Source organism: Diceros bicornis, chromosome 19 (assembly GCF_020826845.1).
Source record: "Diceros bicornis minor isolate mBicDic1 chromosome 19, mDicBic1.mat.cur, whole genome shotgun sequence".
NCBI lineage: Eukaryota > Metazoa > Chordata > Mammalia > Perissodactyla > Rhinocerotidae > Diceros > Diceros bicornis.
In genome coordinates this window covers 16,199,325-16,223,507 of record NC_080758.1, presented here as the reverse complement: position 1 = coordinate 16,223,507, position 24,183 = coordinate 16,199,325, and the positions used below count along the sequence as shown (strand labels likewise).

The window sequence follows — 24,183 nt, the reverse complement described above, 5'->3', positions numbered from 1 at the left end:
TACCACTACACACCTATCAGAATGGCTAAAATTACAAACACTGATCATATCAAGCATAGGTGAGGAGGACAACTAGAATTCTCATACACCGTTGGTGGAAATGTCAAATGGTACAATCACCTTGGAAAACAGTCTCTTAATACATCAACATATGTCTTCCATATGACCCAGCTATTTCTCGCCTGCGTATTTACCCAAAAGAAATGAAACGTCCTTTTGTATGTATGTATGCCTATATGTATATCCACACAAAGACTTGTACACAAATGATCATAACTGTTTTATTTGTAATAACCAAAACCTAGAAAATAATTACTGTTATAAACCACTGGGCTTTGGGATGGTTTGGTACATGGTGATAGCTAACAGATACACCTAACCGATTTCTAGTAATTTTTTGTATCTTTACACGGCCCATATTCAACCTGACTCTGGCTACCTTGCCTACCTCACCTCCTACTTTTCTCTTCCTTATTCACTCTGCTCCAAGCACACCAACTTCTTGCTGCTCTTCTAATGTAAGCCTTTGCCCTTGCTGTTTCCTTCTGCCTTAAACATTCTCTTTAAATATGAGTGTGGGGGGCCGGCCCGGTGGCGCAAGCTGTTAAGTGTGCTCGCTCCGCTGCAGTGGCCCAGGGTTCGCTGGTTCGGATCCCGGGCGCCCATCGACGCACCGCTTGTCAAGTCACGCTGTGGTGGCGTCCCATATAAAGTAGAGGAAGATGGGCATGGATGTTAGCCCAGGGCCAGTCTTCCTCAGCAAAAAAAAAAAAAAAAAGAGGAGGATTGGCAGACGTTAGCTCAGGGCTGATCTTCCTCAGAAAAATAAATAAATAAATATGAGTGTGACTTATTCTTTCACTTCAGTCACATCTCTGCTCAAATATCACCTCCTCAGAAAGGCTTTCCCTAATCACTGATCTAAATTACTCCCCATCCCACTTTCCACACTCTTACATTAATTTCTTCTCATATAATTTTTAATACCAGACATTTTATATATTTATATAGTTTGTTTATTTACTGTCTATCTTTCCCACTTGAATGTGACACACATGAGGGCACAAACTTATCTCTTTTGCTCATTGCCTGGCACTTAGTACAGTGCTTGGGCCACAGCAGATACACAATATATACGTGTTGAATGAATGAATGATTGTCCCAGCTGTCTCAGAGCTGTCTCGATCTTACTAGACTTCGTTAGGTTCTCACATTATAGTTTTCTATCATGATTTATCACTACATTAATCAATTATCTGCCTAATAACTATCTTTTCTACTACACTATAAGTTGCAAAAAAGGTAGGACTCATATATGTCTCAAATATTCTTGTATACGCAGAGAATCACACGGTGCCAGCCCATGGAGCTCACAGAGTGTTGAATGAATGGAGCACGAGTAACCCTGCTCATTGGTTCTCTCTCTTAAGCTATTAGCATATTATGGTTGGCTGAGGCTTGCTATTTAAATTTAAATTAATTAAATAAAATTTTAAAATTCAATTTTTCAGTCACACTAGCCCCATTTAAAGTGCTCAACAGCCACATGTGGCTAGTGGCTACTGTTTCGACAGCACATATGTAGAACATTTCCACCATTGCAGGAATTTCTATGGGCCAGTGCTGCACCGGACGTTCTGTGGAAAAAGAGGGCAATCCTAATGTCAGTCTATCTTCTGGAAAAATCCTGGGAAGGGACAAAGGAGGGATGTTTGACAATGTGTATTGGCAAATTGACATTTATTTTTAAAAATGTTTATTGAGTACTTACTCATCTATGGGGATGAGTGTGTGGGCATAATGGAAGCTTCCACACAGAACTGCCCCTCAAGGAGGAAGAAATCCAGTGGGCAGCAGGGCCCGAACATAAGGTAAAACGTTGAGTGTGCTTTGGGAGAAGAACAGGAAAAGTGCGAGGGGATTTCAGAGGACAGAGGTTGACTTCTTGCAGGAGGGACCCATATGGCTTCCTGAACTTTGTAGAAATTCTTCTTGATCTTTACTTCCTCAGGGCTCCCACTGCCACTTGTACAGATTGCTGATAGAGCAAAATGGCAAATAAAATATGGATTTTGTGGAGTCAGGACAGTCTTGGGTTAAAACCTTCGCTCTCACTAGCCGTGTATACGTGAGTCTCTGCTTCCTCACCTGAGGAACTGGGACTAATAATTCTTACTTCATAGAGTTGTTTTGAAAATTAAGTGATAGTCTAGGATTGTGCCTGGCACACAGTAGATTCTCAGTAAATGTTTTCCTTCCGTGTCTGGGGAATGGCTCTATTATCCCATTTTTAGCACACGGGGTGCCATACCTGGGTGGCCCTGAAAGGTGGCTGCTCAGGTGTTAAGTTTCATAGATGGCATACCTTTGGGAAAAGCAGGACAATTAAAAACAGTGAGTGGTTGCTCTGGGTACATTTGCTCCTGTAACTTTCCCCGTGGGTAAGTTGGGTGGAATCTGCCATTTTCCTAGCACTCATTGATGGTGGTGGCAAGTGGGGATTTAACCATAGCCATAGCTGGAACTGGAGCTCTGAGTGGAGAGGGAGCTCTGACTCTGACGCCCAGAGAGAGAGTATACATCAGTGGCTGTCCAGTTTAAGGTGCAGGCTCTAGAATCAGACGGACCTGGATTTAAATCCCTAAACCTATTCTTTTAGCTCTGTGATCTTCACTTCCCTGGCCTTATAAAATGAGAGTATTGATAGTACTTATCTTATAAGGTTGTTAGGAGTATTAAATGAGTTAATAGTAGTAAAGCACTGAGAATGTGGTATAGCAGAGGAAGAACTATTCCTGTACTCTCTAGGTTCTTCTGGCTGATCTAAGAATTAAATTGACATGAGACAGAATAACAGGAGAAAATGAAACAAATTTAATAACATGTATACCTGGGAGAAACCCAGGAAAACTGAGTAACTCTCCAAAATGGCAGAAGCTGCTACCTTAAATACCATCTTCAGCTAAGAACAAAGGAGGACGTTGGGGTTATTGGTTTTGGACTTCAAAGGGGAGGAAGGCAATTTACATGGAGATGGAAAACCAAATGTTTGGTTAACAAATGTTGACCATGCCTTGCAAAGACAATGAGAGATGAGGACTTTGATTAAAAGGCCCTTGTTAGGTTCCTCCCTGTTTATCAAACCTAGTTTATATTATTCTATGGTTATCTTATGGTATTAGCTCCTTCCTGGAACAGGCTTTCTATCTTAAATTCTTTTAGGCAGTTAGAAGGAAGGTGAAGTTTCCTTCCAAGTCTTTTGTTCTTAAAAATAATCAAGCCAAAGAGACACATTTTTGGGGTGGCAAATTCTGATCCCCCACAGTGGTAAGCACAGTTTGTCAGATAATCAACACATAAAATTGGGGATAACCATACCTGCTTGATGTGAGGATTAAATGAAACAATATATGAAAGCAAATACATGGCAAGAGCTTAATAAATAACATGTACACCTGGTTTCTCCCAGGTATACACGTCTCCAAACTGACTCAAAGGAGAGGCTGTTAAGGAAGAGGGTGGGGCAATTTGCAGGCTGATGCCCTGTGACAGCCAAGAAGGTATGCGCGGTCCAGTCTCCATCTGGAACAAGAATTCTACCAGGTAAGAATGGTAGAAAACCACAAATACTTCCAGGAGGCCCTGGGGGTGACAGCGATTCCCAGGAATCGCGTAGAACTTGGCTTGTTAAGAATCAATAGTTTTTATCAAGCTGGCGCTTCGCAAGAAGCCTCAGTATCTCAGTCTAAGAAATAAGGGGCCGGACTGAGGCAGACATGCGTTCCCGGTGTGGGGACCGAGCGGCTTGGGCGAACAGCATGTCAAGCAGAGCGTCAAGCCTGGCTGAGGACTCCAGGCAACAGTCTCCTCCGCTCCGGGCTTCCGGTCCGCGCCCCGCTGCACCACGTGACCCAGGCCCGGTCCTTGTGGCCCCGCCCCGCGCCGCGCGGCTTCCGGTAGGGGCGGAAAGCGGAAGTGTGGGAGGGTCTGCGGGGCGTGCTCGGGTAGGTCCCCGGGGAGGATGGGGCAGTGAGCGGGCTTGGGCGGCTGCTGGCAGCGCCATGGAGACGGTGCAGCTGAGGAACCCGCCGCGCCGGTGAGGGGCCACTGGCTAACGGGAGGGGGGTCGGGGGGAAGGAAAGGCGGGAACTGACGGAGGGGGGACACCCGTTGTCGAGCCCCCGAGGGGAGGGACCTGCGGGGCGAGGCGACCCGGTGATGGGGCACCTGCTGAGTGGGGGACATCTGGCGGCTGGGGGTCCGGGAGAGAGAGGCACGCGCCGAGGGGGATAAACGTGGGGCTGGTTAGGGAGAGCACTTGCTGTAGGGGGACGTCCTGGGGGACTGCTGAAGGGAGCAGCTGCTGAGGAACGTGGCGACAAGTTAGGGAGAGCACCTGCTGAGGGCTGGGGCCGCTGGGGGAAGGCTGTCCTAGAAGGGACTCACTGAGGCGGGGGGAATGCTGAAGCAGGATGGGAACCTATGAGGGGTCTGTCTAAGGGATGGGTCGGGGACAAGCTGAGAGGAAGGCTGGGTGGACTTCGTAAGGACGGGGTCCCACCTGAGGGGTGCTGTTGGGGAGGATCTGCTGGGGGAAAAGCTTTGCTCCAAAAGCTGAAGGTGTGCCAAGAAAGGTTGCCGGTCTAGCAAGGGAGGGAGGGCTTCCTGGAGGACAGCATTTAGGAAGATGTCCTTGGTAGTGTCCCCACTCTAGGATGATGATGGCATCTGTCATTCCTTAAGTCCAGTGCCTTCTTAATTTTCCTCACATCCTCCTCAGCCCTTTAAACCCACCATTGCGGGGTAGATGAGGAAATAAGGATTTTTTTCAAGTTGGGGAAATTGAGGCCCCGAAGAGTTGAGACACAGACCCCTGTGTTTCCTTCTTTGCTCTAGACTGGGTCACTGGACCAGGCCAGACTGTGCCCTTTTCAGGCCTCTATTGTTTTGTGAGTATCAGCTCCAGATCCTACTGATACCTGGAATTGTTTTAAGTCCAGATCAGGGAGGTGGCTGATCCTAGAAGGTCTGTACTCCTGATTTGGTCGCAGTTGCATCATTGATTTGCTCTACGGACCCCCAGGGTCTTATGTCACTCTGCCACATCTGGAGAAAAAGAGAGTAGAGATGGAGGCAGTCATGCTTCTCTGAGGTGCAGTGTAGTTAGCTTCTATTTCACAGAGGCCTCTGACTTCCTGCAGCAGAAGGAGCGCTAAAGTAGGAAGTGTTCAGTGGGTGGGAGTGCGGGGCAATGGAGAGGTGAAGGGAAGAGACTGGCAGCCTGGGCTGCACACTTGGGGTTTGTTTGAAGCGCACAAGCACTGCAGAAGGCAGATAGCTGGTTGGTATGAACTCATAATTCACGCTAGTGTAGTGTGCTGAGACTGAAATAGTAATAATGATTATTACCCTCATCTAGCACTTACTGGGTGCCGGACACTGTTCTCAGTGCTTTCTGTTGAACCATGTGAAAATGCCGATATTTGACCATTTTTGATCTGTAAAAATGGTAATTTTGTGTGGTTCAACTTACTATTGACTCATTTGATCCTCACAACAATCCTGTGAAGTGGTTACCCCTATATCTCTATTCTACAGGTGATAAAACTGAGGCACAAAGAGGTTAGTGATTTGCCGGAGGTCCCACAGTTAGTAAGTGGTGGAGCTGGGATTTTAATCCAAGCAGTCTAGTCCGAAGCCACGCTCTTAACTGTCTCACTCTGATGCCTCTCTGGAAGTACCCGTGTTTCACAGGGCCTTGCGTGCATTAGCAGATATTTGCTATCACACCGTGGCGATCCACTTATAAATGTACACTGATTATATTTCTTTCTGAAATATGTTTGTTCTTTCTCCTCGGGCTTGGTTTAATTGGAAAGAGCATTAGGGATCTGAGTTTTGTTGCTGTCTTTGCCTCGTGTTGTATAATCTTGGGCAAAAGAGTAAACCTTTTTGCTTTTTGACACATTCATTCCTGTACCTTTTGGGTTTTAAAAAAATTTATTAAATGTGCAAGAGAAGAGCATTGCAAGACAGTTCTTGAATGACTGGTGCTTTCCTGTTCATCATAACTAATTTGCATCATAACTCATTTGCCTAATTTGCAGCAGATTAACTTTATTATCATTTGTATTAGTTTGTTAGGACTGCCATGTCAGTGTCACAGACTGGGTGACTTAAACAACAGAAATTTATTTTCTCACCGTTCTGGAGGCTACAAGTCCGAGATCAAGATGTCGGCATGGTTGTTTCTTTTGAGGCCTCTCTCCTTGGCTTGTAGGTGGCTGTCTCCTTCCTGTGTCTTCACATGGTCTTCCCCCTGTACCGGTCTGTGTCCTCATCTCCTCTTATAAGGACACCAGTCGTTTTGGATTAGGCCTCACCCATATGACCTCATTTTACCTTAATTACTTCTTTAAAGCCCCTATCTCCAAATATAATCACATTCTGAGGTACTGGGGGCTAGGACTTCAGCATATGAATTGGGAGGGGCACATTGATTTTATCATCATTACAAAAACTTCATCAGTTTGTCTTACGTATTTGTTGTAAATAGAATCAAATTCTATTTGGAGGGAGGGATAGGTATACATAAATAAAATGAGCCTGACATGAGTTCTAAAATGGGAGAAAGAGATTTGATAATTAGCCAAACCTATGAGTAACTACTTCATAAAAAGTCTTGTTTGTGTTTGGAAAGATACAAATGTCTTTTCAGAGATTCAGATGGCCTGTGTTTCCAACAAGGAATAGCAATCCCAATGCAGGAAATGCTCTTTGTGTTCATGAGTTTAACATTTGTGTGTGACTCCTACGTATGGCTTATGTAGGAGTTTATGATTTTAAAAAATGAGTTGCCATTAGATAATAATAGTGTAGTGGAAGGTGTAGAGTACATTTCTGGGATGCTGGCCATCCACGTGGCCATCTGACTTAGAAGAGGAGCATCCACCGGTATTTGGTCCATGCAGGCTGTGTTGGCCAGGCCTGTGTGTTTATGAGCAAGCAGTGAAACGAACTACCTAGGACCTGGGGAAGTCCCACCTGAGAGAGCTAAATCATCAGTGTCGGGCTATCTTGGTTATAGTGCTTCTTCCATGAAGACTCTTGGTATAAAATTATAATTAAGAGTCTCTGATCAAAAGATTTTCCGTAGAAATCTTATTTGTTGATAATCCAGTAATACTTTTTTTTGTTTTGTTTTTGTGAGGAAGATTAGCCCTGAGCTAACATCCATGCCAATCCTCCTCTTTCTGCTGAGGAAGATTGGCCCTGGGCTAACATCCGTGCCCATCTTCCTCTACTTTATATGGGACGCCGCCACAGCATGGCTTGACAAGCAGTGTGTCGGTGCGCGCCCTGGATCCGAACCTGTGAACCCTCCGGCCACCGCAGCAGAGTGCGTGCACTTAACTGCTACGCCACCTGGCCGGTCCCCTAGGAATACTTTTTAGGGTGAAATTCTGTTTTATTTTGAAAACACAAAGATTGCTGATAAATGTTTATGATTCGCATCATTACCATCATTAATCCATTCAGCAAATATTTATTGACCACCTCTGGGTTATCAGGCACCAGAGATATAAAGATGCCTTACATCTGGAACAAAAACAAACAAAAAAACCACTTAGATTGTTTTAGAAGAAGTATCTGAGCAATCATATAAAGTTTGTCAAAGTATTATCAGAGGTCTGCAGCTGTCTCATGGCAGTGGCTATTTCCTTTGTGGTCTCTATAATAGTTGAAATAGTGAGTTTTGCTTTTTGTAAACCACAAAGTCAACACTTCAAAGGAACACCTTTGATCTTCCTTTATATAAACTGTTTATAAAACTTTAATTATACTTGAGAAATGAGGTATTGTCCATTGTTTATACAGTTACAATTCAGTGCTTCACAAAAAACCGCTGGCTTATGGGATGTTCATTCTAACTTCTGAGTTTGTAGAAATTTCACTTCTGAAGTTTAAGAGGAGTTTCCCTTCAGCCCTTTTTGTTTTGAAGCTGGGAGTTTTTGTGATGTCAATGGAATTTAATTTTTAGGACCTTTTGATTTTCAAAGGTCAGTGTGGTCATTTTGTTCTGTTAATTTTCAAGTTGTGGCACTTACTGACTTGGAGCAATTCTCCATTTCTCTAGTACATCTCTTCGATATTTATAAAAGTCTATAAGATTGTTCTTTTGAGATCAGTGTTTAGGTAGATACAGTTGATGTGTTCTTGGGTTTTCTTCTGTCTTCTCTTCTGGTTTTACTGTTTTCTCTAGGAAAGTACACGTTTGTGTGTGTGTGTATTTTTTAAATTCAAGTGTTTTCTTGTAAAAATTGGTATTGTCCAGCTCCTTTAAACTTTTTTCTTTACAAAGAAATCTCCAGTGTGACTACTTCCATATTTACTGTTTCCTGAACTCTCCTTTCTTTGTTGTTCTTTGTAGGTTCAGGAAGTCATTGTATAGATTATATACAAACACAAATATTCCTTAGCAAGCTCCTCCTTTAAGCTTGTTAATAATTTTCAAAAGTCCTAGAGTTTTAAAAAAATACTGTTAATTTATAACCTCTCATGTTCCTTATGGTTGTCTAGCATAGTCAGAAAAATCTGAATTATCTGGAAGTTGTAAGCAGCCATCTATCTTTGATTTTGAGAACTAGTCAAAAGTACGTGGCTGCTCGTGGGAGAGTCTTTGTGAAATTATTTGAAACTCCCAGCTGCCTAGTTATTTTTCTCTTTTGATCATGTCTAAGCATATATTTTCCACTTTCTGTGTCTTTGATACCTGTAGAATCCATGTGTTGTGACAAAATTACCTGAACTATGCTAATGGAGAGCAAGAGTCTTCTGTGTCTTCCTTGGCCTGCAGTCCAAGGCCATATTTCAATTTGTAGTTAATCTTACATTAAACATGTTTTCTGAAGAGATAGTTTTGCCATTTGAATTCGTGGAATCTCAAGATTTAAATGGCTTTTAAAAGTTACATCTAATGCTCGATTCCACTCTACAGCATTTCAGCCACATGATGATTCATTTTCTGTTTAAATTCTCCAGTGTTGGGGAACTCAGGACTTCTTAAGGCAGTCTAAACCATTTTGGAACAACTTTTATTAGGTAGAAAATTCTTACACCTGTTGAACTGAAGTCTGCCTCTTGGTAGCTCTCCACCCTGGTCCTGATTTTGCTCAGGGGTGACCCAGGACACATGTAATAATTCCATAGAACAGTCCTTGAGCTTCCCTTAACAGTCTCTTAGCTTACCTTTGTTGTAAGGTAAGCTTACTAGGGAAGATTTTGTAGAGAAATTCCTAAGATGATAATTGTAAAATAAATAATGTATTTTGTGTTCTAACTGCTAGAAAGTAAAATGTATTTTATGTTCATATTTCTTCATTCACAGGCAGCTGAAAAAGTTGGATGAAGACAGTTTAACTAAACAACCAGAAGAAGTGTTTGATGTCTTAGAGAAACTTGGAGAAGGGTGAGTGTACAGAAAATAAAAGTAGACCAGTAAGTCCCCTGCCCCAGCTTCAGAAGGATATGAACCTTTCTCATGGCAATAATTTGCAAACCTAAGGAGAAGAAAAGGGAATGTTGCATATCTGCACTGCTTTGGGGGGTGTGGGAGGTAAATTTACAGCTTGAAATGCCATTTTCTTCTTCTCCCCAATCTCTGTTGAAGACAGTTTTAGTGACTCCTGGTCTTTTTAACACCAAGGACATCTATTGTTTCTCTCTTGTAGAATCCATGGTTTGCATTTTATCTGTTTAGCAGATAACACTAATTAGTTTATACTTCATTTAAAATTTTTTTATTAATCAGACATATTTTTATTTGCTGTTCACAGCTTCTGATTGATATGCAATAATTGTTGTTTCAATAAAAAACAATAGAATTCAGCATTTTGGTTAGTTAGTGCAGCTTTGTGAAATATAGTAAATAAATCAAGAACTGTCACTACCTTTACAGCCTCCTAAGAGATCCAAAATCCCCGGTTGGGAACCAGTGGACTTCACTGAAACAGATTTTTGAATGGGTGTATAAAATACTGGTGAAATGATATTTAGTAATAGACAGTGGCCATCATTGACTTTAATGATACAATAAATGTTACATCATACTTTTTTATCTTTTTAATTTAATCCTTGTGTATTTATTTCTTCTTTTGCAATGACCAGGATGTTATATTAGGGACACACTTTCTTAACTTTTCATTGTTGTTAGTTTTTGAACAGGTCATCAATTCATATGATTCAAAATTATAAAAGCATGAAAGTGTATATAATGAAAAAATCCACCCCTACCTCTGTCTCACAGCCACTTGAAAGCAACCAATATAGCAGTTTTTTGTATATCCTTCAGAGATTGTTTATACATATTTAAGCAAATAAGTGTGTGTTTGTGTGTGTATGTGTGTGTGTGTGTGTGTGTATTTACTCTCTTGGGAGTACTTGTGGTTCAAGAGAAGACCTGAAATACTAACTTTGAAAAATCTCTATTGTCTAATTACTGTATGCTCTTTAGAATCAGCTTTTATGTGTCATTAGATTATTTTTAGGTTTAGTTTATTTATGCTAATATAGATCAATAATGTTAAACCCAATCCTGGATTACATGGAAAGGTTTTCATGGATTACCTCTTGTACAAAAACATTAGTCATCATCTTTTTGTAAGTTGGAAAAATACTCTTTGGAATCAAACAAGAAATCAAGCAGAGAAGGGAAGTAAAAGATAACACCAGCTGTGCTGCTAAAAGACAAGTACAAAATGAATCTGAAGACTGCAAGTTGACTTGGCAACATTAAAGGTATGGAAAAATGACAATCCCTCTCTATCTCTTGCCTGCCATTTTCAGCTTTAGCTTGGTATCCTTGCTATTTTCCTCAAGGCAGTGAGTCCAAGGCCCTTAATCTAACCATGCTCACAGGTTATACTTGGAATAAGATAAAGAGTGGTAGGCATAATTGACTCTGTAACTAACTTGTTTCTTTCATTTTTAATAAAAGTATGTTACAGTAGTAAGAGCATAGACTCTGAAGTCAGACATACGTGGATTAAAACCCTTGCTGTACTGTTTATTAGTCATAATAAACATGTGAACTTGAGCAAATTGCTTAATATTTTGAAGCTTCACAAGCCTCAGCTATAAAACGAGGATAATAATATCTCCTGGATTATGGCAAGTATTACATGAGATAATGGGAGAAAAGTACTTAGTACAGTGCTTGTCACGTAGTAAGTGCTCAGTAAGTGGCAACTCTTATTTTATTTTTAAATTTATCAACTGAAGCATTTTTCAAACCTTATCATGTCAAATTAAAGTTAAATCTTAAGTTTTAAAGTATATTTAGGTATTCTAGAAGGAAGCTCTGTTTGGGTTGATTGGGTTTGGGGAATGTCAAAAGGAAACTACAGACAGAATATATCAGGAATATAATATAAGAAAAAACTAAGCTAATTATGATTATTTTAAATTATGTTTTAGATCTATGGATGTGTTCATCAAGGACCTTGGAAATTTCCCTGTAAAGATGTCATCAGGGAGAAAACAAAGCTCTGATCTTTCTTGCCCCATTATCACCGTATTATTCTTTTAAATGATACCACAAATACTCTTGGATTTCTGTCATCATGGCTGAATGAATCCTGAACAAGCTTCATTTAACCAGCAAAATCCTGAAGAAAGATCTTAACTGCACTTACTTTCAAAACACAAACTGCCATGACTATTTGTTCTGGAAAGTGAAAGGATTGTGAACTTGCACTGACTTGTGCCTTGTGAAACGAGCTCTGGCTAAAGGGCTGTATTGGATTCTGGAGGCTGCAGTCACTCTGCGTTTTGAGGGAATTGTGTGGATCTGTGGTCCAGTAGAGCCAAAGCTCCGGACCAGGATGACTGGACAGCACCTGGAAAGTGTTTTGAATTAGAGCCTAGTGCCTTTTTCCTTCTATTATACTTAAAGTTTTACACATTGTCTCATGTAGGTTTTTATCACAGGATGATAACACAAACATCTTGCCCATGGTTTCGTAGCTAGTGAATGGTATTGTTAAGACTTGTACCTGGTTAATCTGGCTTCAGATACTGTATTATTTCTATTTTTCTACATTGATCCTTGCCTTGTATGGCTTGTGTGAAACACATACTTCCCTACTATCTGTGTTCTCTGCCAGTTAAAATTCGTTGAGTCACTGTAGTTTTTGTTATAGGCAATCAGGTCTTAAGGGACTTGCCTGTAAGTGAGCATGATTGCTGAAGCTTTCTAAATCCTCTTCAGATTACTGTTAAGTGCAGTATGTGGAATCATGAATCTCAATTGCTCGTATGAGCTGTTTCAGTTTTCTCTGCTATCAAGATAGCATAGAGAGGCATGGAGTGTTCTGGCCAAGATTGCTGAGTGAGTGCATGCAGAGACCTCTCCTTTCCATTTCAAATACATAAGAATAATGTGTGAAAATTAATTTTTTAAATATAAGGATACATTGCCAGTATGGACCAGGGATAGAAAAGATATCTGTAGTAGTAAGAGGGGGGAAAGGCATACCCTGTCCCTGTCAGGAGATTGCAGGAGGGCTTCCTGCATGAAGTTATAGGATGGGATGAGGCTCCTCATCTATGAACTAATGCTGAAATGATTTCTGATCACCACTGGAAAGTATCCTTTGCCTGGGGAAAAAGCAAAGGTACTGGTCTGACTGTAGGAACTGGGCCTAGACTGCATTCAAGTATGGTATCTTGCAGGGGCAAAAATCCCAAATTCCTAATGCAAGACCCAGTTTAAGTTGTACAGCCTAGGTGACTGAGCTAAGGGGACCGTGAAGCCGTCATGACATCGTGAGAGGCTCATGACATTGAGCGTTGTGTAGAGGAAAATCATTCAAGATAAAAGGAAACCCACTGTCATGAGATCATCAGCAGCCCTAGAAAATGGGAGAGTTCACACCCAAGGAAATGGAAATAATGGAGCAATCTGAAAGGGGATTTAACATGTTTGTTTATGATTGTCAAAAAGATAAAAGAAGGGAATAACATCCTTAAAAGAAGAACATGATATTATTAACATGAACAGTTAGCCCCATGAAAAATAAAAAGTTGAGAATCTTGTGGCTGGCCCCGTGGCCTAGTGGTTAAGTTCAGCATGCTCCACTTCGGTGGCCTGAGTTTGGTTCCTGGACGTGGACCTACACCACTTGTGAGCAGCCATGCTGTGGTGGTGACCTACATACAAAATAGAGGAAGATTGGCACAGATGTTAGCTCAGGGTGAATCTTCCTCAAGGAAAAAGAGGAAGATTGGCAACACGTTAGCTCAGGGTGAATCTTCCTCAGCAAAAAAACAAAAAACAAACAAAAAAAACCCCGATGAGAATCTTGACAGTGAAAACTACAATAATTGAAGTTCTAAAGCCCAATAAATGGGATAAACAGTAAACTAGACAAGCTGAAAGGAGAATTTGTGAATTGAAAGATAGAAATGAGACTGATCACAAAATGCAGGACGGAGAAATATGGTGTTGGAAACCGGGAAGCCAACATGGATTGAGGAGGTCCAATTTAGGTCCAACAGGAATTCTAAATGGAGATATTAGAAGAGAGAGAGGAAATAAAGAGATAATGCTGAGAATTTTCCAGATTTGAAGAGAGACATGTGCCTTCAGATTGAAGAAGCTTATGAAATGCCAAACAAATTGACTCCTAGTTATATGATAGTAAGATTGTAGAACATTAAGGATAAAGAGGAAATCTTAAAAGATACCGAAAGAGACATTACCTATGAAAAATGATAGCCCGATAGCTGACTTCTCCACAACAATAGAAGCTGGAAAACTGCAGTAACAGTGCTGAGGGAAAGCTATTGTCAAAGAAGAATTCTGTATCCAGCGAAACTCATTCCAGAGTGAAGGTGAAATAAAGACATTTTCACACATATGGGATTTAGTATATCGAAAATAACTGTGGATGAAAGTCACAGAATACCCAACCAACAGTGGCTAACCAATAAGGGCATTTAATAACAGCAGCTAACCAATAAGGGCAAGTACTAATAAATCTGGGGATGAAAGATTCCAGAGTGGTTAATTGGCTTGATAATGGTTTGGCATTTGTGTAATTCTCATAGTCTCAGGATGGGCGCTTTGGTTTCAAGTGTCATGCCTCACATGACAGTAACCAAAGCAGAAAAGGAAGTGACAGGTAAAAATGGGCCTTCTTGTGTTTCTCTCTCATCAGGGAAGAAAGTCTTTCCCAGAAACCCTTCAGCAGAATTCCCCTCAAATTTCATTGGCCATGAACTAGGTCATATACTTGCTACTAGTTCAGTGACTGGCCTGGACCACTGGGACAAAGCGTGTGCCACCCTAACAAATCGGGGGGTTATCTTGGCAGGGAAGAAGGGGCAATGGTTGGGCCTTCTGCATGTGGTCAGCAGTTGCCTTTCTCTGGCAAAAAAAAGTTTTATGCAACTTTCAAGGATTATTATACTAGTTTTGCCAGTATAAGGGATTCTAATAGAATGGAAACTTTTTATATGCTTTGCATAGACTTTTTTTTTTTTTTTAGCTTTATGTTACTTTCACATTGAATTCTTGAGTGTCATTTTGTTAGTTGGAGCACTCAGCTAGTTTGATATATTAGGTGGCACTGTTATTTTGATCTTTTTTCAGCAAGACAGTATGAAGAAACAGGTGTGTTTGGGAAATATGAAAGACACTTTACTCGTTATTTCACTGACAGCCATCTAGGATTTCAATGACAATATAATCTTCGTGAGATGATGGTGATATCTCATTTGACCATCACAATTGTCTTGTCAAGTAGTTTGTATTGCTGTCATGTTACAGATGAGAAAATTGGGGCACAAGGTTAATAATATGTCTGTAAATGATAGCTAATATGACCCAAATCCTAGGTCTTTGGATTCTAAATCTAAATGCTCTTTTTGCCCCCAAATTGAATGGATACATGTGCTTTTTATTTATTTTGATAATAAGTAAGGGAAGATGGAGTAGAAAGCAAAAAGATTTGTATGTGCTCTCTTCACCTGATACTAGCATTTAAAGAGATTTAGATTTTTAATTAGTTTCCATAATATTTTAAATAGTATTACAAGTAGGAGGAACAAGGACTGAAAGACCTCATGGTACTAAAGTGAAGGCAAGGAAGCAAAGACCTCCACTTTTGTGCCCCAGCATAGGTATGCACACACAGGCTTTGTATTCAGATACACCTGGATTCAGATCCAGGACTGACCACTTATTTGTCACTTATGTGACCTTGGGCAAGTCATGTAACCTCTCTGACCCTTTTCACGTTTACCTGTAAAATAGGGATAATGGCTCCTTCTTCGTTGTTTTTTTTGTAAGGATGAACTGAGAGGATGCACAGTTTCCTGCAGAGGTAGAAGGCATACAATGCCGGTAGCTATTCTAATAATTGTTTCATACTAATACATTCAGTACAATTTAAATGTGAAGTTTTAAAGATGCTATTTTGTGTAGTTCTCTTAATGACAATTTTTTCCCAAAGTACTTTAGCTATCTCAGTTTTACAAGTGTAGCTAAGTTTATATGTATTAGTCACTCAGGGATATAAATTAGAACTGTGAGTTGCTTGTGTTTTACCACTTTTTATCTCTTGGCTTGCTTTGACTTTATAAATATTCTCCTTGCCCCAATTATAGGTCCTATGGCAGCGTGTACAAAGCTAATCATAAAGAGACTGGCCAGATTGTTGCTATTAAGCAAGTTCCTGTGGAATCTGACCTGCAGGAGATAATCAAAGAAATCTCTATAATGCAGCAATGTGACAGGTAAAGGCACGTGGTGTTACTTTGGAGAGAACGTAAATTTGAATTTGCTGTGATTATTTAGAGTTTGACGCCTAGAGTTGCATTTACTGGAATATTTTGCAGAAAGGAGAGTTTAGTGGAATCACTATGCATGTTCTTTTCAGAAAAAAATTATGAAATGTGTTTTAGTAGCTAAACTTTTATAGTTTCTATTTCTGCATAGTTTTGTTTTTTCGGTAAGCCCTTTTCAAAACTAGGAAGAAGAGGCAAAGGGTCAGAGGTGGTGCTGGCTTTTTTTTTTTTGATAATGATCTCTTTTACTTCCTACTGAGAAAACATTTCTACAGAGACAGCTAAGAAGAGATAATTCAAATGCCTTTAGCTTTAGAAACCTTAGAATATCAGATAGCTCTATAAAAAGAGAATACTTATTTATATATTATTATTCCTTTCTTCACATTTTTAAGAAATTATTTAAGCTAAGACTAGTTAGTATGTTATTTTTGAGGAACTAAGATTTGTCAAATGCTGTAAGCAGGAAGTCAGGCCAACAGGCGACCGCAGAAAAGCACGTGGTTTGCCCTGAAATTCCGTGACAACATGAGATCACGGTGATGGGGCAGGCTTCCTCAGGACCATTTAGATGTGAGAGAAGCACAAATTTAGGGTCAATGCCAGCTCTATGGAGTTGAAAGGAGAATGAGAAATTTTTGCCCTTGAGGTTGTATCCATCCTTCTGAAGCTCTTGGTCAGCAGATCAACTTAGTACCTCCTGTTTGTAAAGCTTCAACATTAGGGCAGGTGGGGCTGCCTACTAGGAAATTTGCCCAGGAGCCCTTAAGTCTCACCGATTTGTGAATGTGGTCATTTCTCTTCTCCCTCCCTCCCTTTCATTTATTCTTTATAGTATTTTTATGGTTACGCTCTACTAGATGAAACCCTTGTATTTCTTGACTAGATTGACCAGACTAAGGTAGCAGTTTTTCTTTTCCTCCTCCCTGAGATGCATTATGGACGCTCTTTCCAGTTGGCAAATTGAGGCTTTGCCACTGTTAATAGACTACACAAGAGCTATGTTCCAAACAGGGTGTGCAGATGTCTCTAATTTAAGAAGAGGTATTTTGAAGAGCCTACTATGTGCTAAGCAATGTAAGGAATACAAAGAAATACAAAGCAGAGTGCTGGTCGTCTGGGAGTTTATAGGCTAGACTTAGAAATGCTGGGTTAAAGGACCCATGCAGGTTTTGCACTTTTGTTATTTATTGCTCTCCAGAAAAGCTCTACGATTTTACATTCTTATCAAGAGGGTGTCCGTTTTAACCTTAAATGTGAATAATTGATGTGTTGAATTGAGTAGTTTTCATGTATTTAACGGCATGAATTAACAGAGATGTGTGAAGGCTGTTCCACTAATTTTTATTGTCTATCTCTCTAGCCCTCACGTAGTCAAATATTATGGCAGTTATTTTAAGAACACAGACTTGTGGATTGTTATGGAGTACTGTGGGGCTGGTTCTGTGTCTGATATCATTCGATTACGAAATAAAACGGTAAGTTTACCTTCTAGAGTAATGCAGCTGGGCTGGTCTCTTATATGATCTTCTTTTCTCTGCCTTTTATTCGTATGCACTCCTGCTCCATATCTACAGAGATGACTGTTAAATTTCCCCCTTTCCTTGGTTCTTTCCCCCTCTTTGCTTTTTGATGTCTCCTAAATATGGCGGTTTTGACACCAACCCAATCCAGTGGTATTTAGCCTACTTCGCTTATTTCTTACTAGGGGAAAAAAATGACTATTAAATCTTGGATCTTGGTTAAGCAATGTGTTTTAAATGTTTAAATTTGGATTTGGTTTCTTCCTCCTACCCAGCATGTTTACAGATTAACTTCCGCTACATCCTGTTCATCAGAGAATAATCTGTGTGAAAGATTATTTGCTATTACTGTCATTGTAGGTTAAATGCTAGGTGTCATGGGTTCTAGTTCAGGTTTAGTTGCTTAAACTCTTTATTTATTCATTTTGTAAATATTTCTAGAACACTCTTCTAGGCCTTAGGGATCCGGTAGTAAATAAGATAACGACCCTGCTCTCATGGTTGTGCATTTTCTAGTAGGGCAACAAAAAGCAAATTAATGATAACTAGAAAAGAAATACCAGGTAACGATAATTGCTATGAAGAAAACAAGTGAGGACAAAGTGATAGAGTAGGTGGTTGAGAAAGTTCACTTAGGGAGCTAACATTTAAAGTAAAACTTGAATGACAAGAAGGAGCTAAGACTTCTCAAGAAGGTTCTAGGTAGGGAAATAACCAGTGCAAAGACCCTGGGACTAGAATGAGTTTGGTCTGAGTGCTGGAAAGAAGGCCACTGTGACTAGAAGGGAATAGGTCATTAGGAGATGAGGCGAGACAGATGGGCAGGGCTGGGTTATGTCGGGTATGGTAGGCCATGATAATGAGTTTGAGTTTTATTCCAAGTACAGTAGGAAACCATTGCTGGGTTCTAAGCAAGTGAGTGAACCATCTGATTTACGTTTTAAAAAGATAATTGTGGCTTCTGGGTAGACTGTGAGTGGATAAGAGTAGAAGCAGGGCATATCTTAGCCTTTGGTTTAGTTTTGTTTTAATAAGAAAAATGGGAATAATAATACCTATATTACATATTTGCAGAATTGTGAAAAGTAATTTAAATATGTGAAAGTACTTTGTAAATTGTGAGGTGCTATACAAATTATAAGGTGGAAGTATTTTAAAACTCAGGTATAACTTTTGGATTATCCATACTACTATAATCTTTCCTTAATTTACATTCTTCAGAGTTAGTGTGTTTGTCTAATCAAATAGCAAGTTCTTTAGCTAGGAATAATAGCCTAACATAAGGTATATTTAAAGAAGTCCCAAAGCTTGAATCATTTATTGAATTAAAAATTGGGTTCCAGGGCTTCTTTTATGCAGCATTAAGTTATTTTGTTCAGGGCTGGCCCTGTGGCTTAGCGGTTAAGTGCGCGTGCTCCGCTGCTGGTGGTCTGGGTTTGGATCCCGGGCGCGCACTGTCGCACCGCTTCTCCGGCCATGCAGAGGCCGCGTCCCACGTACAGCAACTAGAAGGGTGTGCAACTATGACATACAACTATCTACTGGGGCTTTGGGGGAAAAATAAGTAAATAAAATTATAAAAAAAAAAAAAGTTATTTTGTTCAGATATTTTGAAACAATCCAAAATTAATTTTGATGGTGCTTTGGATGTTTCTTGATGTTTTAATATTAGTTTATTATATTTATGTAATTTTTAACTGTTAACTGCTGATCTTTAATTATTACACATTATTTTGTAATATATTATTTTTTTCTATTTTCTATTTTTAAAAATATTTTATTTTTTATTTTTATTCAAAATATTTTAACTCTGCACTGTCCAGAATGATAATCCATAGCCACATGTGGTTATTGAGGACTTGAAATGTGGCTAGTCTGAATTGAGATGTGCTGTAAGTATAAAATACCAGATTTTTAAAAATTATTACAAAAAAGGGCCGGCCCTGTGGCTTAGCCGTTAAGTGCGCACCCTCCGATGCTGGCGCCCCGGGTTCGGATCCCGGGCGCGGACCGCTTCTCCGGCCATGCTGAGGCCGCATCCCACATACAGCAACTAGAAGGATGTGCAGCTATGACATACAACTATCTACTGGGGCTTTGGGGGGGAAAAATAAATAAATAAAATCTTTAAAAAAAAAATTATTACAAAAAAGAACATAAAAAATCTTTAATTTTCTTATATATTGATCATATGTTGAAATAATATTTTGGATAAATATGGTTAAGTAAAACATATTCTCAAAATTAATTTTTCTTATTTCTTTTTCAAATGTGGCTACTAGAAAATTAAAAGTTATATTTGTGGACCACGTATTTCTATTGGGCAGTGCTACCTTAACTGATTGATTAGCTCAGCTGGTTAGAATAAAGAATCAGTAAGCAAGTCATGAGCTTTGTTCTCTTCAGCCACAGAAGGTACCCCAAACTCTAGCTTTCAGTGTTGCCGATAGTGTTTGCTTGGACTTAGTGAAAGCTCTATTGATAATTTACTAGCTCTGTGACCTCTGGCACAAATTACTTGTCTGTGCTTCAGTTTCATTATCTATAAAATAGTGATGATAACAATAGTGCCTAGGTCATTTGATTTTTATAAGGAATCAATGAGATTACAAAAATAGCACTTAGCATAGATTAAATGCTTAATAATTGTTAGCTATTTTTCATATTATTAGCATAGTGCCTGGCTCATAATTGATGCTTATTAAATATTTGATTGATTGATAGCGTAGTAGTTATTAAAGTTTGTATATTCTTACATGCCTTATATCATCGATTTTTTATGACATTCTTGAAGAAAGGTGATATTCCTATTTTATAGATTGAGAAACTTAGACTAAGAGACGTTTGATAACTTTCTTAAGTCACACAGCTAGAAAGTAGAGCCAAGAGTGAAAAACTAGGTGTTTCTATCCCAAATCCCATATTTTTTGCACCACAGCCTACTCCCTTCTAAATGTGAGTTGTTTGTCATAGGGGAACTGATTGAGAGTTTGTTGATTAATTGAGTTTGTTTAGGACTGGAGTTAGATCTACACAAGGTCAACATTGGACTGATCAGATATTCTATGTCAATCTCCAGCATTCTTGCTTTCATTTATTCATCATCATTCAACGAATATTTTTTCAGGACCTACTATGTGTCAGGTGGCTTTCTTGGTGGTAGGGATACAATAGTAAACAAATCGAAGACATTTTTAAGTGGAGCTTATGATTCTAGTAGGGAAGATATCACATAAATAGGTGTACAAATAATGTATGTTATGTCAGATGGTAAGAATGCTACACTGACCAATAAGATAAGATAAAGGGATAGACAGTGATGTAGGAGTGGAGGGAGCTAGGGAGGGCCTCTCTGATTTTCTGATGAGGTGACATTTGGGCAGAGACAGTGAAGTAAGGGATCCAGTCGTACGGAAATCTGGATGAAGACCATTGAAGGCAGAGAGAACAGCAGATGAAAAGGCCCAGAAGTGGGAGCGTGCTTAGAGTGTTTGAGAAACAGCAAGGAAGCCTACATGGCTGAAACAGGATGAGCAATGTAGAAAGTGGTAGAAGATGAACGTAGCTGGGAGCCAGATAATGTAAGACCTTGGTGAGGTCTGGCTTTAATTTTGAGTGACTTAGGAAGCCATTGGAGGGTTTTGAGTAGATCTAGCTTACGTTTTAAAAGGTTCGTTATGGCTGTCCTGTGGAAAATCCGTTGTAGAGGGTCAAGGGCAGAAGCAGTGAGACCAGTTAGGAAATTATTAGAATAGTTCAGGCAGGACATGCTGGTGGCTTGGACTGGGGTGATTACAGAGGATATATTTGGATATATTTTGAAGATAGACAAGAGACAAGGATGACCTCAAGATTTTTGGCGAGAGCAACTGGGAGAAAGAAATTGCCTTTTCCTGAGAGAGAGAAGCCTGAGGGAAGAGTAGAGTAGGCTGGGTAGGTGGTAAGGAGAGGGGTAGCGTGCTGGTAGAAATAAAGAATTTGATTTTTGACATGCTATGCTATGATACTTACTGGGTATTCAACTGGAGATTTGTGTAGGCAGATATATGACTGATGTTTGGGGAGAGATCTGGGCGGGAAGTATAACTTTGGGAATGGTCAGCGTAGCGATGGTATTGTAAGCTGTCAAATGCTGTTCACAGGTTCAATGAGAGCTTATATTTATATTCTAGGAAAGGAGTTTGGATCTATGTTTTTCCTTTTTCAAATGTGCTGATGTAAACTGACAGGATTTTAACTTCTCATTCTTTTTTCAGTTAACAGAAGATGAAATAGCTACAATATTACAATCAACACTTAAAGGACTGGAATACCTTCATTTTATGAGAAAAATACACCGAGATATCAAGGCAGGAAATATTTTGCTAAATACAGAAGGACATGCAAAACTTGCAGATTTTGGGGTAGCAGGTCAACTTACAGTAAGTAAAAATGTTACTTGCATTGGTAACTTTCAGCTCTGTCCTGAGAAGGAATTCCTTATATTTATTTAAAAAATATAATACTTGATTTAATTGTATCAGTAAAAAAAGTACGGAATGTACCATTAGTTTGCAAAAGAGCTAATAGGTTATTTTAGATCCTTTCCTGGGTTCAGGTCCTACAGTTTGTTTAATGTTGATGAAAATAAAAGCTAAAATAAGAAATGATGGAGTAGAAGCTTTAATTCTATTGGGCTACATATCATATTTCTAAAAGGAAGAAAAATTAAATCCAAACTGCTTTCCTTGAATAAGACACAGCGTCATCTCATTCAGCCTCCAGGTAGCAGTTGGTGGTTACTTTACTGAAAACACTCTGCTCATTTGGTTCCAGGATACAATCTCTTGATTCTCCTCCTACCTCACTAGTGCATGGCAATGAAAAAAATCGTGTTTTCAAAACAGAAAGTCTAGAATTATCTGATATTGTAAAATACATAGGTATATATGAAATATGTGTAGAAAAATAGAAACAATTCTGGACAGATATATACTAAAATTTGCAATAGCATTATATATCAAACAGTTTTCTTGGGTGGTAGAATATATATATATATATATATATATTTGTTTGTTTGTTTAAAGAGGTTGTATTATGTATAGTTTTAATTTTTTTTACTTTTGGCGAGGAAGATTAGCCCTGAGCTGACATCTGGTGCCAATGCTCCTCTTTTTGTTAAGGAAGATTGGCCCTGGGCTAACATCTGTGTCCATCTTCCTCTACTTTATATGTGGGACGCCTGCCACAGCATGGCTTGATAAGCAGTGCATAGGTCCATGCCCGGGATCTGAGCCTGCGAACCCCAGGCCACCTAAGTGGAGCGTGTAAACTTAACCACTACGCTACCATGCTGGCCCCAATTTTTTTTAATTTTAAATCTACCTGGAACATGTTAGGGAGTTTCATAGATATTGCAATAGCACAAAAATTGCTTTGATGTTAAAAAAAAAATCAGAAACTTATTCCTTATTGTGATTTGTGGGCCTTCAGAATATTTTTTTGCTAACACATAAATAAATAGTACCAAACAATATTATCTAAATTACAATCTTAATAAGGAAACCAAATTGAAAAAAATATCCTTCTGGTGCTGTATAAAAGATATTATAATTAAGAATGTCAGTTGCATTTAGTAATAATTTTAGTAATTGACATTTTTCACAGAAATAGAAAAAATAATCCTAATGTTCGTACGGAACCACAAAAGACCCTGAATAGCCAAAGCAATCCTGAGAAAGAAGAACAAAGCTGGAGGCATCACACTTCCTGATTTCAGACTATATTACAAGGCTCAAGTAATCAGAACAGTGTGGTAGTGGCATAAGAACAGACCCATAGACCAGTGGAACAGAATCAAGAGCCCAGAAATGAACCTGTGCTTATATGGTCAACTAGTATTTGACAAGGGAGCCAAGAATACTCAATGGGGAAAGGATGGTCTCTCCAATAAATGTTCTTGGGAAAGCTAGATATGCATATGCAAAAGAATGAAATTGGACCCCATCTTATACCACTCACAAAAATTAACTCAAAATGGATTAAAGACCTAAATGTAAGAAAACTGAAACTGAAAAACTCCTAGGAGAAAACATAGGGAAAAAGCTCCTTGACTGTGGTCTTGGCAATGATTTTTTGAATATGACACTAAAACCACAAGCAACAAAAGCAAAAATAAACAGTGAGACTCCATTGGGATTCTGGTTGAGACTGTGTTGAATTGTAAATCACTTTGGAAAATATTGCCATTTTAATGACATTAAGTCTTCCAGTACATGCACACAAGATGTCTTTCTGTTTATTTAGATCTTCTTTAATTTCTTTCAGCAATGGTTTTAATTTTCAGTATACAAGTCTTGCATTTATTTGGTTAAATTTATTCCTTAGTAGTTTATTCTTTTTGATGCTATTTTAAATGAAATCGCTTTCTTTATTTTCAGATTGCTCATTGCTAGTATATAGGGTTACAGTTGATTTTTCTATATTGTATCCTGCAACCTTGCTGAAGCAACTTGCTTATTGATTCTGTTTTTTTTTTCCGCAGTGAACAAGCATTGTTTTGCTAAAGAGAAAAATGAGATTTTTTTTTCTACTAAAATAAAGTGAGACTGTAGTATAGGATGATCTGGCTGGACTGTTTTTTTTGGGAAACCTCCAATGCTACTACGTTTAGGTTCCTCTGGTGCTACTAACTTTAGATTTCCTCTCTAGTCTCTTGCTCAGAGGCTGTAGGCCTTGTTGTCTGCCTTCAGGGAAGAGGGGGTCATGGTGAGCGTTGTTTCGGCGTTTAGCATATACATGCTCACTTACTGTTGCTGTTTCACACAATCCT

General features: G+C 39.3%; 1 protein-coding gene across 1 annotated transcript in view; it reads left to right on the top strand.

The window, feature by feature from the left end:
- Positions 1–4,008: 4,008 nt before the first annotated feature.
- Positions 4,009–24,183, top strand: part of STK4 (serine/threonine kinase 4) — a 103,043-nt gene continuing 82,868 nt past the window's right edge. The window contains exons 1-5 of the mRNA XM_058562626.1: positions 4,009–4,096; positions 9,389–9,469; positions 15,670–15,798; positions 17,213–17,327; positions 21,629–21,793. Coding sequence (XP_058418609.1) covers positions 4,062–4,096; positions 9,389–9,469; positions 15,670–15,798; positions 17,213–17,327; positions 21,629–21,793 — 525 coding nt within the window. The 5' untranslated portion in view covers positions 4,009–4,061. The remainder of the gene's footprint in view (positions 4,097–9,388; positions 9,470–15,669; positions 15,799–17,212; positions 17,328–21,628; positions 21,794–24,183) is intronic.